Below are 13,244 nucleotides of genomic sequence, written 5' to 3'. Positions count from 1 at the left end.
ATTGCCGCTTTAAATGGGCGGTGCCGCAGTTGGGGCACGTCATTACGTCGACGCTGTGATGTTTATCGTGTCGTCGCGCCTGCGCAGTGTAGTCTTCGGCCGTTTCGTTTTCCCAACCGTGGTGTGCATGCGTGGGAGTCCTGGACAAGCGTGCAAAATGGCCGCCTTCATCGATGCTCAGGCTCCGCATTCGGGCGATGGCCTGTACACTTTCAGCCACATGAGAGGCGAGTTGGTCCTGCTCTGCCGACTTCAGTCGGGAAGAGCGACTTTTCGCCAGTTCGTGGATTTTCATGTCTCGAAGGCCACTGGCAAGGTCATATTTTTTATTTTTAGGAGCTGCTCCCGCAGGGCGTCGGGGTGGACGCCAAACACAATCTGATCCCTGATGAGGGAGTCAGCGGTGTCTCCGTAGTTGCAGGACTGCACTAGAATGCGAAGCTGAGTAAGAAAAGACGGAAAAGGCTCGTCCTTGCCCTGAAGGCGCTGCTGGAATACGTAATGCTCGAAGCTTTCGTTTGTCTCGACCTCGCAGTGACTGTTGAATTTTGCGAGGACAGTCTGGAACACGGATTGCACACGATGCAATTAACTGATCAGGTATACACCAAACTAATAAAAGATTTATTGAACTCTAGCAACAAAACACACAGCTGCCTGTGGGTTGACTCTCTACTATCCTAAGTAAACTAAAGCTAACTACCTAGACCAGGCTAGCTCTGATCCACGTGTTGGAGGTGTTGAATGATTTGTACACCCTGACTATCACTATAGCAATCACCAGTGGAAAGAGGCAGAGTGCTGGTGCCGCGTGTGTTTTATAGGTGTAAGTCCCCCTCTGTGTCCTGTCTTGTGATTGGTCGTGTTCTGTTCTGTACATTGATTGGCTCACCTGGGTGTCTGTCACTGCCTGCTTTTACCTCATGATGTGCGTGGGTGCATATTATGACAGCCCTGACCTTTAGTGGCCATGTTTGAGGTGTTGGACTCGCTGCAGCTGCAGACAGGTGTGGAGGCCGATACCCTGGCCTTTGCCTCGCTGATTGCTCGGAGTCATGATGTGGAGATGCTGTCGTTGGACTGGGGTGGGCACAGTAAGAAGTCTTACAACACCAGGTTAAAGTCCTACAGGTTTGTTTCAAATCACTAGCTTTCAGAGCGCAGCTCCTTCACCAGGTGAGTGATGAAGCAGCTGGGCTCCAAAAGCTAGTGATTCCAAACAAACCTGTTAGATTGCCTGGTGGTGATGATGTGGAGGTCATCATCTCCACCTAGTGGTTGGGAGACTTGATGGAGTTCCTGTACCTGGAAAAAGTCAAGTACAACTGAAGGTAGCAATCAAGGGGTTTTATCGAAGATTGCAGCCGTTTATTGTTAATTTCAAGTTATTGGTCACCGTTAATTAAGGGGGAGGTGGAGGGAGATGGGATAGGAGGGAGGGGTTAGGTTGTGTGAGGGTTTGTTGATATGCATCTGTGTTTATTCTTGTTATCTTGTATTATCGCAAATTAAAAATCTGCACTGGTAGTGCAGTTTTATTAATACAGTTGCAAAGGGGTTTAATCAAATAAAATGAACATTTTAAATCCCACTGCTTATCCACCACCTGCGAATAGTGTGATTTTAAATGACTGAAAATATGCAAAACTTTCTAGTTATTGGTTATGTAGCCACCTAAAATGGCTGATTCCCGATTAATCTGGTCAAAACCCGATATAAAATGGCTAACCGAAAAGGCTGATGGGAAAAGCAGCCAACAGGGCACAAACGGACAGCTGCAGACAGAATAGCGTATTCGGCTCTGGGGAAGTCGGCCCAGGTCGATACCTGCGACCATTAGCAGCACATCAACCCAGACATCTGCAGTTTAATCGGCTATCCCCGGGAACAATTGCAACATATTAGCAATTGAATGCCGGGCCAGACCTCTCGGCGCCTGCAGTGGCCGGGACAAAGACATGTGAACGACCACCCCCCGATCAAGGAATCGCCCCATTATTGGAACATATCGAACCCAGTGATTGGGAACAAGTCCAGTCACTTGGGACTCAGAGTCAAGGTCCGCCCCGAGAGGCAGGAAGCCCCTGGGCCCTATAAAAATAGGGGCCAAGTTCAGATCGACCCTTCTCTCCCTTCTTCTCCTGCTCGCAACCTTCGCAAGAACCATCGACCAGCAACCGTAAGTTTGACTCCAGCGATCGCTACCCGATAGACTCCTAGCCATCGACCTGTATCAGCCTTTTGAATCCCGCAGGCCAGACCCAATTCGATAAGCCATTCGTTTCCCTGACCTGGTGGGCCATTCCCAAAATTGGCCAGTAGTGGTAGGTAGTGATATAGAAAGTAGGATTATTGTGTAAGTATTTATTGCTGTACATAATAAATGACCGTTGATTCAATCTTACTAAGCGGTGTGCTGTCTTATTAATCATAACTCGAGCTTGAACCACGTGGCGGTATCAGAAGATACCTGAGCAAAGGTGACATAATTAGAGCTAATAAAACTAAGGCTAGTAAGAGCAACAGTTAGTAGTCAGTTCCTCAGTAAATTTGGAAAAACAACTTTGAAAATCTTAAGTATCCTTGCGTCCAAAAGACCCAATTCAATGTTTGAGTTAGCTGCCTCAAGACTGCAATGGAGTGAAATTGGCGGAAACTCCCAACAGTGATAATTTCACAGGGGAACTCACTTTTGTGGCCGGGGTCTGCTTTTAGTATAAATTTCCTAAAACTGATGCAAAAGATCACAGAAACTTGAGCTGTGCTGAACACCATATACACCCAAACCCCGGAATCCGTTGCCCCATTTATGCTGATATTGAGGCAGAAAGGCACAAATGGAAACTCTAGGTCCTCAAGTGCACCCCACAAGCGTGTTGGCAATGGGCAAAACTATAAGACCTGCCTCAGGGTGCAAATTTACGTTTTCTGTTAATATAAAGTGATTAGTAATTTAAAAATAGAGGTAAATAATTTTGAGTTAAAACTTGCCATTTTCTTTTCTTCCTGAAGCTTGAGAAGTGACTTTATTGTTGAAGGTGCAGAACGTAGCCCGCTTATGACTATCAGCAAAGTTGATGATGTCAAAATCCTCTCTCAGCAGAAAGGTTATTTCTGCTAAGGTAAATTTTACAATCCGTGATTTGGAATTGTAGTTCTTTTGCATTGTTACAGTACCTGGGTTGAGAACACAAGCTGTTCAGTACATTCATTTGTCTAACTTTCTCCCATACGTAGTGGTTGAGGCAAGTAAGAGAGATGGATTTATGGGGAAGCTAGGTAAATACACAAAGTTCTGATAGTGAGATGAAATAAGGTTGGAGAAGGCATGTATGGAGCATAAACACTAGCACAGTTACTAACTTTGATTAGGTCAGTAGGTAAATGTTGTCTTTTATGCAAAGCTTTAGAGAAGATGGGTTCAGGGCAGCAAGGTGGCGCAGTGGTTAGCACTGCTGTCTCACGGCTGGGTCGCTGTCCGAGTGGGGTTGCACATTCTCCCCGTGTCTGTGTGGGTCTCACCCCCACAACCAAAATGATGTGCAGGGTAGGTGAATTGGCCACGCTAAATTGTCCCTTAATTGAAAAAAAAACGAATTGGGTTCTCAAAATCTATTTTTTAAAAAGAGAAAAGATCGGTTCACTCACTGTTCTGAGTTATACTTAGCTGAGCTATCAGACATTGCCTTAATATTCCTGGGTTAAAGGAGGGGGGTATTAACCATCCTGTTTCTGACTGCTGTTCAGTGAACTAGGCTAACCCAGTGACATCAGTCAAGTCCAAAACTAATTTAACAGATTTTTCAAGAGGCCAAAACAAAAACCATAAACAAAAGGAAACATCCAATTAAGTTATAAAACTGTTCTCACTGTCAATTTCACACGGCAGCCCAATGCAATCTCTCCGAAAGATCCTTAATGATATTGGTGGGCACCAGCTACTCCTTCTCTAGGGAAACCTGGATGCAAATGTTGGCAGGGAAGAGAGGCGGGCAGCCAGAGCAAAATCCCCATTGGCTCTGTCTCTCCTGGAACGATTGACAACCAGACCCAGGTTCAGACCAACTAAGCAGTTTCTTTACTTGCCTGGCACCCTCCAAAATTGACACAAGACTGGATTGGAGCCAGAATTTGAAATGCTGCCCTCCAAATTAAGGAACACACTCTCTGTCTAGTCTTGCAAATTACGAATTTCAATTATGGATGAGATGCATCCCAGTGCACATTAAAAAAAAAAAAAAAATAGGAGCAGAGGGATTGGAGAGGATGAGAAAAAATATTACTGGTCACTGTTGTGATTTTTTCCCAAACACTGGATGTGCAGTGATTATTTTTCAAACATTGGACTCTATAGTTTGAAATTCACGATTTGGGTTGGAGTTTCTAATTTTAAAAGAATGACAATTTAATGTTGTTCATTTTCATATTTATTTGGTCCAGGAAAAAGATCTAATGTTAATAAATTTTCATCATAGCAAGAAGACTTAGAACTGCAGTGTTATTGCAGATTAGAGTGTGCTGTTCAATACCATTACCATCCATAGTGCATTACATTTCTCTGAAGTAGTGTTCTTGATTCAAACTAAGATGGTTTATTTTTCTGCATCTGGCCTTTTTGAAAATTGAATAAACCTGGCATTTCTGTAACACTAATAGATTTTAAACAAATTGTAAAACTACAGACAATGATTAGATAGTGATGGTGCCTTTCTTCGTGTAACATTATTTTAGGTGACAAACTGGGTGAATCCGTCTTTTGATGGTATCAGCAACTCTACCTTACCATTGACGTCAGACAGAAAGCCATCTAGCAATTTGGGGTCAAGTGGTGGAGTTCAGAAAACTCTTTGGACAGAAAGAGACAAAACATTGCAGTCCTCCATCTTAAGCAGCACAAAGAGCCGGAAAAGAGCAAAGGTATCTGATGTGGAGCAGATTTTTGATCGTTGCAGACAAAACTCGGCTTCAAATCCCAATGAAACCTGGGTCGATGAATATAGACCTCAGACACAGGTATGTATGTGATATATAATAAACTCCGCAACCTGTTCCCTTGAAGTTCCAATATATAGATTTTTTTAAACGCTTTCCACACTTCCTTTGAATCGTTGCCTTTTCAACAGTGTAATAATGGCTTAGGGCTGCAGTCTTTTCACATCTGATTAAGATGGCGTTACAACTTTCAACTCTGTTTTAGATATTCTTTTGGACAAGTGGCACTAGTCTGTGTAGTAACACTGTGCGCCCCTTGTTTTATGAATTATATTGTGATCAATGCACATGCCCTCCTTACACTTTAATTTTAGATTTTATTTCATAATGCTACTGTGAAGCACATTGGTTTGCTTTACTATGTTAAAGGTACCATATAAATGAAAGTTGTTGAGCGCCAGATCCCAGATTCAATTCCGGCCTTGTGTGGAGTTTGCACATTCTCCCCGTCACTGTAGGGCGGCACGTAACACAGTGGTTAGCACAGTTGCTTCACAGCTCCAGGACCCAGGTTCGATTCCCGGCTTGGGTCACTGTATGTGGGCAGCCTGCACGTTCTCCCCTGTCTGCGTGGGTTTCCTATGGGTGCTCTGGTTTCCTCCCACAGTCCAAAGTTGTGCAGGTTAGGTGGATTGACTATGCTAAATTTCCCTTGGTGTGCAAAAATGGTTGGGTGGGGTTACTGGGTTACAGGGATAGGGCAGAGGCGTAGACTTGGGAGGGGTGCTCTTTCCAAGGGCCGGTGCAAACTTGATGGTCCGAATGGCCTCCTTCTGCACTGTAAATTCTATAATCTATGATCTACTTCGGGTGCTCTGGGTTTGTCCCACAGTCCAAAAATGTGCAGGTTAGGTGGATTGGGTCCGCATGGAGTTTGCACATTCTCCCCATGTCTGCGTGGGTTTCACCCCCACAACCCAAAGATGTGCAGGTTAGGTGGATTGGCCATATCTTTTTAGTGAAACAGTAAAAAATATATACAAGGCCAGATGGTACAAACACTAATTTTGTGTTGGAGAAACAGGGTACCCTCCCCTCAGTACCAATGTACGGGGATGGGGGGGCGGGGGGGCGGTGAATACTCTGATTATTAAAACAGTTCACAACACATTTCTACAAAAAACAAATGGTACAAGCACTAAACTTTGCGCTGGAGAGATTAGATACCCTTGCCTCTGTACCAACAGAAGGGAAATGAAGGGGGGCGGTGGGGAGAGAGGGGAAGGAGGACAGTGGGGAGGGAGGGAGTGGGGGGGGGGGGGTTGGTGGCAATAGGGCACTGCCTGACCTACCTACGGAGGCAGAAAAACAGAAGAACCTTCAATTATTTAAAAAAAAAATTAAAGTACCTAATTCATTTTTTCCAATTAAGGGGAAATTTAGCGTGGCCAATCCATCTAGCCTGCACATCTTTGGGTTGTGGGGGCGAAACCCACACAAACGCCACACGGTCAGTGACCCAGAGCCGGGATCGAACCTGGGATTTCGGCGCTGTGAGGCTGCAGGGCTAACCCATGGCGCCACCGTGCTGCCCCAGAACCATCAATTATGATGAGCCAGATTCTGAGAGTCCCCCAGAGGGGGTGAGGGGCGACAACAGTGTCCGGCACAAGTGATCCCTACACACCACTGCAGAGAGCCTCATGTGCACCCTGCACTCCCAACACTGGGCGGCTGACAGCCTTCAACAGTCGCCCTCCGGGCCTGAATCCTCCACCACACTGAGTGCGGCGGGCGACACGGGCCCACCAACCAACCCAGGCGCTGCCTTGATCCCGCCACCAAGATCATCGACAGCCGGGATCTCCTCAGGCTCCTCCCGGGGTCCAGTGACAGCGGGCGGCGGTGGTGCAGATGCCTGCTCTGCCCCTGCCACCTGGTCACCGGAAGGCCCCGAAAAAACTCCGGAAACAGGTCCAGGATGGCGGCAGAGGTACCCGAAGACAGCAGTTGGGACAGAGGGTCTTTCAAATTATAACTTGCCATGAACCGAAGAAGCAGGAGGTTATCGCTGACCCCCTCTCCTGAGAAATTGAACAAGTCCGGGGTGCTAAATTGTCCTGGGTGGAACGGGCCCTCTAGGGTCCCGTCCGACCCCGAAGCACCCTGCTTGGGGGACAGCGGCAGCTTCCTCACTATCCCCCCCCCCCACCTCTTCTTTCGTGGACTGGGCGTGACATCTATGGGAGAGAACCTGGATTGATGCTGTTTGCGGGGGAGAGGATTACACACCGGGGAAACCTCTATCTCTGGAGGCCCCTCCAGGCTGACTCCTTGTCCCTCAATGCTTCTCTCCAGAATTTGTGGCTGGGACAGAGCATCCTCTGGTTCGAGGTCATGTACCTCTCTACCGCCACCCACAGGGACCTGCGCAGAAGTGTCGCCGGGCCCAGCATCCAATGGCGAAATGTCACCGGGCTGAGGGTGTTGCTGGGTGATGGTGGGGTGAGGCTTAACGGCTGCATCCTAGTCAGTAGCCTGGGTTACTGGGTTAGTCAGGATCAGAGAGTCAGAAGGATCTACCCCTGACCGCTGGCGAATCGCTCTGTTGGTCTTCCTCTCAGCCTTCCGGTGGTGGTGGCACCATCAGCGACAGTGTTACAGGTGGGGCAATTTTTTCTAATTTCTTCTTGCAGGCGTGGCACCTCACACCACCCCGCGGACCAGAAGATGCGGTAGGTTTTGTCCCCAAAAGGGATCTCAAAAGCCCTGTCCAGGACCTCCTCCCGGGCCAGCAATCAAAGACCTGGACCGGAAGGAGAAAATATGCTTGAGGGAGAGGTCTTTGAGCGGGAGCGGTATCACCCCTGACCGTACCTCCCCCAGTTGATGGAGGTGGGTGAGGAGGGGCTCCATGGGAATAAAAGGTAGGACATTAGAGAGGATAACTCTCTAGGCAGTGGCCTCCAGCAGGTCCACCGGCAGGTAGATTCCGCCCACCCGTGAGCCCTTTTTCCAGGGCGAGGTGGACCGCCCGTTCGGCTCTCAAAAAGAACACAACTTTGCCATACACCTTCGAGGCTGCAACTATGGCCGAAGGACCAACAACCTCAGCCATAGCACAGACGCAGGCCTCGATTGAAATGGTGGGGTGGGTGTAGCACTTCACCCCAAATTTTTGGTCAAGAGGCAAAACGGTGACCTAACCCCAGGAACTGTGGGGAGGGTGGAGGCCACCACTCCTGCATAGGTGGCTGTACAGGGCCCCACCAACGGCGTAGGCGGTGTTGTTGCCATCCCGGTCAGTGGTGGACGATAGGTGAGAAAGGGGAGGGAGAGAGTAACTGAAGGGGAGGGGGGGGAGGGGGAGGGGAGGCACAGGAGGATGGGGCACAGGGGGACAGACCGCGGTGTGCCCCAAGTACAAGGGAGGAAACGGGAGGGAGGAGCAGGAAGATAAGGCACAAAAGGACAGACCGGTGCCGAGGAAAGTCTTGCGGGCTGGTCCCCCAAAAGGTCTTTGATCCAGAGGCGGGTGGGTGGGGGACAGGGTCTTCAGCCCAGCAAAGACCCAGCAAAACAGTCCACGGATATTATCTCGTCTCGGCGTTATCAGCAGATGAAAACAAAATAAAGTCCAGTTGCACCAACCTTCTTCTCCTCTTCGTCCCCTTCCAAGTGTTGCAGCAACCTCTGGTGGAACAGGCAGCAAACAGTCCCAGCCCTTCCTCCTCTCCTTCTGCTGCAGGCTGTGGAAATGCAGGGAGGTAGGCAGGCAGTGTTTCAATCCAGTCCTAGGCTGGAGTTCTATCCACTCCAGGCCAGGCCAAGCCTTCACCTGCGTCCACTCCAGGCCAGGCCAAGCGTTCACCTGCGAAGACTGCTTTTCCTCCCTTGCAGCTTCCTGTAACATCTGGTGAGCTTCAGATAAACCAGGCAGCAGCAAATGTCATCTTCCCTCTCTCCTTTCTCCTTCATCCAGGCAATTCAGCAACTACCAGCACTGGAAACAGCAGCAAACTGAGTAACAGAAACAAAGAGCAGCTGCAGCCACTCAACTTAAATAAGACCATAAGACATAGGAGCAGAATTAGGCCACTCGGCACACCGAGTCTGCTCCACCATTCAATCATGGCGGATATTTTCTCATCCCCATTCTCCTGCCTTCTCCCCATAAATAACTTCATAGAATTTACAGTGCAGAAAGAGGCCATTCAGCCCATTGAGTCTGCACCGGCCCTTGGAAAGAGCACCCCACCTAAGCCCATGCCTCCAACCTATCTCCGTAACCCAATAACCCCACCTAACTTTTTTGGACACTAAGGACAATTTATCTTGGCCAATCCACCTAACCTGCACACCTTTGGACTGTGGGAGGAAACCGGAGCACCCGGAGGAAACCCACGCAGACACCGGAAGAAGATGCAGACTCCGCACAGACAGTGACCCAAGCCGGGAATCGAAGCTGGGACCCTGGAGCTGTGAAGCAGCTGTGTTAACCACTGTGCTAACAGGCTGCCCAATCAAGGTGGATTGGCCATGCTAAATTGCCCCTTAATTGGAAAAGAAAAAACATAATTGGGTACTCTGAATTTATTTTAAAAAAGAGGAAAAAAAGGTTAGGTGGATTGGCCATATCTTTTTATTAAAACAGTAAAACATATATACAAGGCCAAATGGTACAAACACTAATTTTGTGTTGGAGAAACAGGGTACCCTCCCTCAGTAGGGGAGGGTTGTAGGATACTCTGATTATTAAAACAGTTCACAACACAGTTGTACTAAAGAACAAACAGGACGCACTAAATTTAGCGCTGCAGAGACCAGATACCCTTGCCTCTGTACCAACAGAAGGGAAAGGAAGGGGTGGTGGTAGGGAGGGAGGGAGGCCCAATAGGACACTACCTGAACTATCTACGGAGGCAGAAAAACAAAAGAACCTTCAATTCTGATGTGCCACATTATGGGAGTCCCCCAGAGGGGATGAGGGTCGACACAGTGTCAGGCACGAGTGAGCCCTACACCCCACTGCAGAGAGCCTCATGTGCACCTTGCGTTCCTGGCACTGGCCGGCTGACAGCCTTTGGACAGTAGCCCTCCGGCCCCGAATCCTCCACCACACTGAGTGCGGCGGGAGATACGGGCCCACAACCAACCCAGGGCCTGCCTTGATCCCGCTACCGGGATCATTGACAGGCAGGATCTCCTCAGGCTCCTCCCGGGATCCCGGGCCAGTGGGAGGTGGATTGGCCATAACTTTTTATTAAAACAGTAAAAAATATATACAAGGCCAAACGGTACAAACACTAATTTTGTGTTGGAGAAACAGGGTACCCTCCCCTCAGGACCAGTGTATTGGTGGTGGGGGGGGGTGCTCTGATTATTAAAACAGTTCACAACCCGTTTCTACAAAAAACAAATGGTACAAGCACTAAACTTTGCGCTGGAGAGACCAGATACCCTCGCCTCTGTACCAAGATAAGGGAAAGGAAGGGGGAGGGAGGGAGTCGAAGTGTTGGTGAGGGTGGGGCAAATAGGGCACTGCGTGAACTATCTACAGAGGCAGAAAAATAAAAGAACCTTGAATTATGATGTGCCAGGTTCCGGGAGTCCCCCAGAGGGGGTGAGGGGCGACACAGTGTCAGGCACGAGTGAGCCCTGCACCCCACTGCAGGGAGCCTCATGTGCACCCTGCACTCCCGACACTGGGCGGCTGACAGCCTTCAACAGTCGCCCTCCGGGCCTGAATCCTCCACCACACTGAGTGCGGCGGGCGACACGGGCCCACCAACCAACCCAGGGCCTGCCTTGAACCCGCTACCGGGATCATTGACAGGCAGGATCTCCTCAGGCTCCTCCTGGGGTCCCGGGCCAGTGGGAGTGGATTGGCCATGATAAATTGCCTCTTAGTGTTCAGGAATATGCGGGTTAGGTTGGGTTACAGGGTTGCAGCGATAGGGTGGGAGCCTGGTTAAAGTGCTCTTTCAGAGGGTCGGTGCAGACTCGATGGGCTGAATGAGCTTCTTCTCCACTGTAGGGATTCTATGCCTATGTGTGACTGATTCACACTAATTGAACAAGGCCAGATAAATAATTAAATTGATTTATTTTACAGTTAGCAAGTAAATGTACATGATAGCTATAGCAAGCTTCATCTTAATACTACATAACTATAGTCACCCCTTGTAAATTGGAAAACTAACACTTGTTTATTAGCATGTATTTAAATAAAAGAATGCCCTTTTCTTTTCTTGGCTTAGACTGCCAAGGAGATTTAGCTCCTTTCTGTGTTATTTGGCAGCTTTGTGGGAGCTGACCTTGCCAGTAGTAATTAAACTGGTTGGCCTCTAGTTTGGCCAGACTATTTCAATTTGTATGGTTTAAATGAGAGAATAAACACCTTTTGCCTAAGATAGTTGCGTTACCAGTTTCATGGCTGCTTGTGACCTTGAATGAGCTAATTAATGTAAAGTCTCCCTTTGTTCGAGCACATGTTTGTGATTTCACTTCAATTTAAAGTAGCACTCCAGTGTAAATAACATTGAAATCTTTTCTGTGGAAAAAATGGTTTAAAAATCCCATGCAGATTATTTGTTTTCAAATTCCTCTTTTCCATATTATCCTCCTAGCTTGGTGGTAATGGTAGAGTGGGGGATATGCCAGGCCATGAGGTTGCAGATTGTGGTTGAATACAATTCTGCTGCTGCTGATGGCCCACAGCGCCTCATGGCTGCCCAGTCTTGAGTTGCTAGATCTGTTCAATGTCTATCCCATTTAGCAGGCTGGTAGTGCCACACAACACAATGGAGGGTCTCCTCAATATGAAGCTGGAACTTCGTCTCCAAAAGGACTGTGCGGTGGTCACTTCTGCCAATGCTGTCATGGACAGATGCACCTACAGCAGGCAGATTGGTGAGATTGAGGTCAAGTATGTTTTCCCCTCTTCTCGGTTCCCTCATGACCTGCTGCAGTCCCAGTTTAGCAGTTATGACCTTTAGGACATGGCCAGCTCCATCTGTGGTGGTACAACCGAGCCACTCTTGATGGTGCTCATTGAAGTCCCCACTACGCCTTTGCCACCCTTAGTGCTTCCTCTAAGTGCTGTTCAACAAGGAGGAGTACTGATTCATCAGCTGATGGTGGCCGGTATATGGTGGTCAGCAAGAGGTTTCCTTGCCCATGTTTAACCTGAAGCCATGAGACTTCAAGAGGTCTAGAGTCGATGTTGAGGACTCCCAGGGCAACTCCCTCCCGACTGTACCACTGTGCCGCCACCTCTGCTGGTCTGTCCTGCCAGTGAGACAGGACATACTAGGAATGTAATAGTGGTGTCTGGGACATAGTCGTACTCACACAATCATATCTTACAAACAATGTCAGGCTGTTGCTTGACCCATCTGTGAGACAGCTCTCTCAACTTTGGCACAAACCCCCAGATGTTCGTAAAGAGGACTTGGCAGGGTCGACAGGGCTGGGTTTGCCGTTGTCATTTCTGGTGCCTAGATCGATTCCGGGTGGTCCGTCCGGTTTCATTCCGTTTACTGAGTGGCATGCTAGGCCATTTCAGAGGGCATTTAAGAGTCAACCACATTGCTGTGGGTCTGGAGTCACATTTAGGCCAGGTAAGGATGGCAGGTTTCCTTCCCTAAAGGACATTAGGAAACAATTATAAAAATAAACAGAAAGAAATTAAATTTTATTTGACTTAAAAGTAGAGGCCATAGGAAAAGGTGAAAGATTTTATATTTGGAAAAGTTGAGTTCAAAGAAGTGCTGAGGACAATGGAATCGTAAATGAAAGAGAAAAAGGATATTTGAGGAGAGATTTTGAATTGATTAGGGGTTGTCCATATGAGGAAGATCTCCCAGAAACCGAGAAACAGCTCTGTGCTGGGAGAAAGTGCAGTTTCAATCGGCTATCCAGTCAAGCAGAAAGCAGTCTTGTTCTGATCTCTTGGATTTCCACAGCAGAGTTGGGATGGGTTTGAAAGGTTGTGTGGTATGCCTTCATTAAAGCTACAGCAGTCTGCCTTTGGGTGATATTACTGCATTTTTATAGTTAACCATCTATAAGGGAGTGTTGCCTCTTAAGGCGTTTACTTTTTTTGTTAAAAGATAGTTTATTGGAGGAATTGCCAAAAAAAATACAGAAACATAAAGAGTCAAAGAGCCATAACGTACGAACTGTGAGGTAATAACATATCATGTAGCAATATAATAACAAGATAACAAACCCTACATATCTATAATCCAGCCTACCTCCCACCTTAAATTTTTATTCAGTATAACCCTCGAACCCCCTTCACCCAAAGA

The 13,244-nt window shown here is 47.9% G+C and overlaps 1 protein-coding gene across 2 annotated transcripts in view; it reads left to right on the top strand.

Moving 5' to 3' along the window:
* rad17 (RAD17 checkpoint clamp loader component) overlaps positions 1-13,244 on the top strand; it is a 77,649-nt gene that overhangs the window by 8,832 nt on the left and 55,573 nt on the right. For both annotated transcript variants that reach the window (XM_072516171.1, XM_072516170.1), the window contains exons 2-3: positions 3,013-3,122; positions 4,732-5,013. In XM_072516171.1, coding sequence (XP_072372272.1) covers positions 3,078-3,122; positions 4,732-5,013 — 327 coding nt within the window. In that variant the 5' untranslated portion in view covers positions 3,013-3,077. The remainder of the gene's footprint in view (positions 1-3,012; positions 3,123-4,731; positions 5,014-13,244) is intronic.

Source organism: Scyliorhinus torazame, chromosome 9 (assembly GCF_047496885.1).
Source record: "Scyliorhinus torazame isolate Kashiwa2021f chromosome 9, sScyTor2.1, whole genome shotgun sequence".
NCBI classification, from domain to species: Eukaryota; Metazoa; Chordata; class Chondrichthyes; order Carcharhiniformes; family Scyliorhinidae; genus Scyliorhinus; species Scyliorhinus torazame.
The sequence above is the reverse complement of the archived record's forward strand: the minus strand, read 5'-3'. Positions and strand labels throughout refer to the sequence as shown.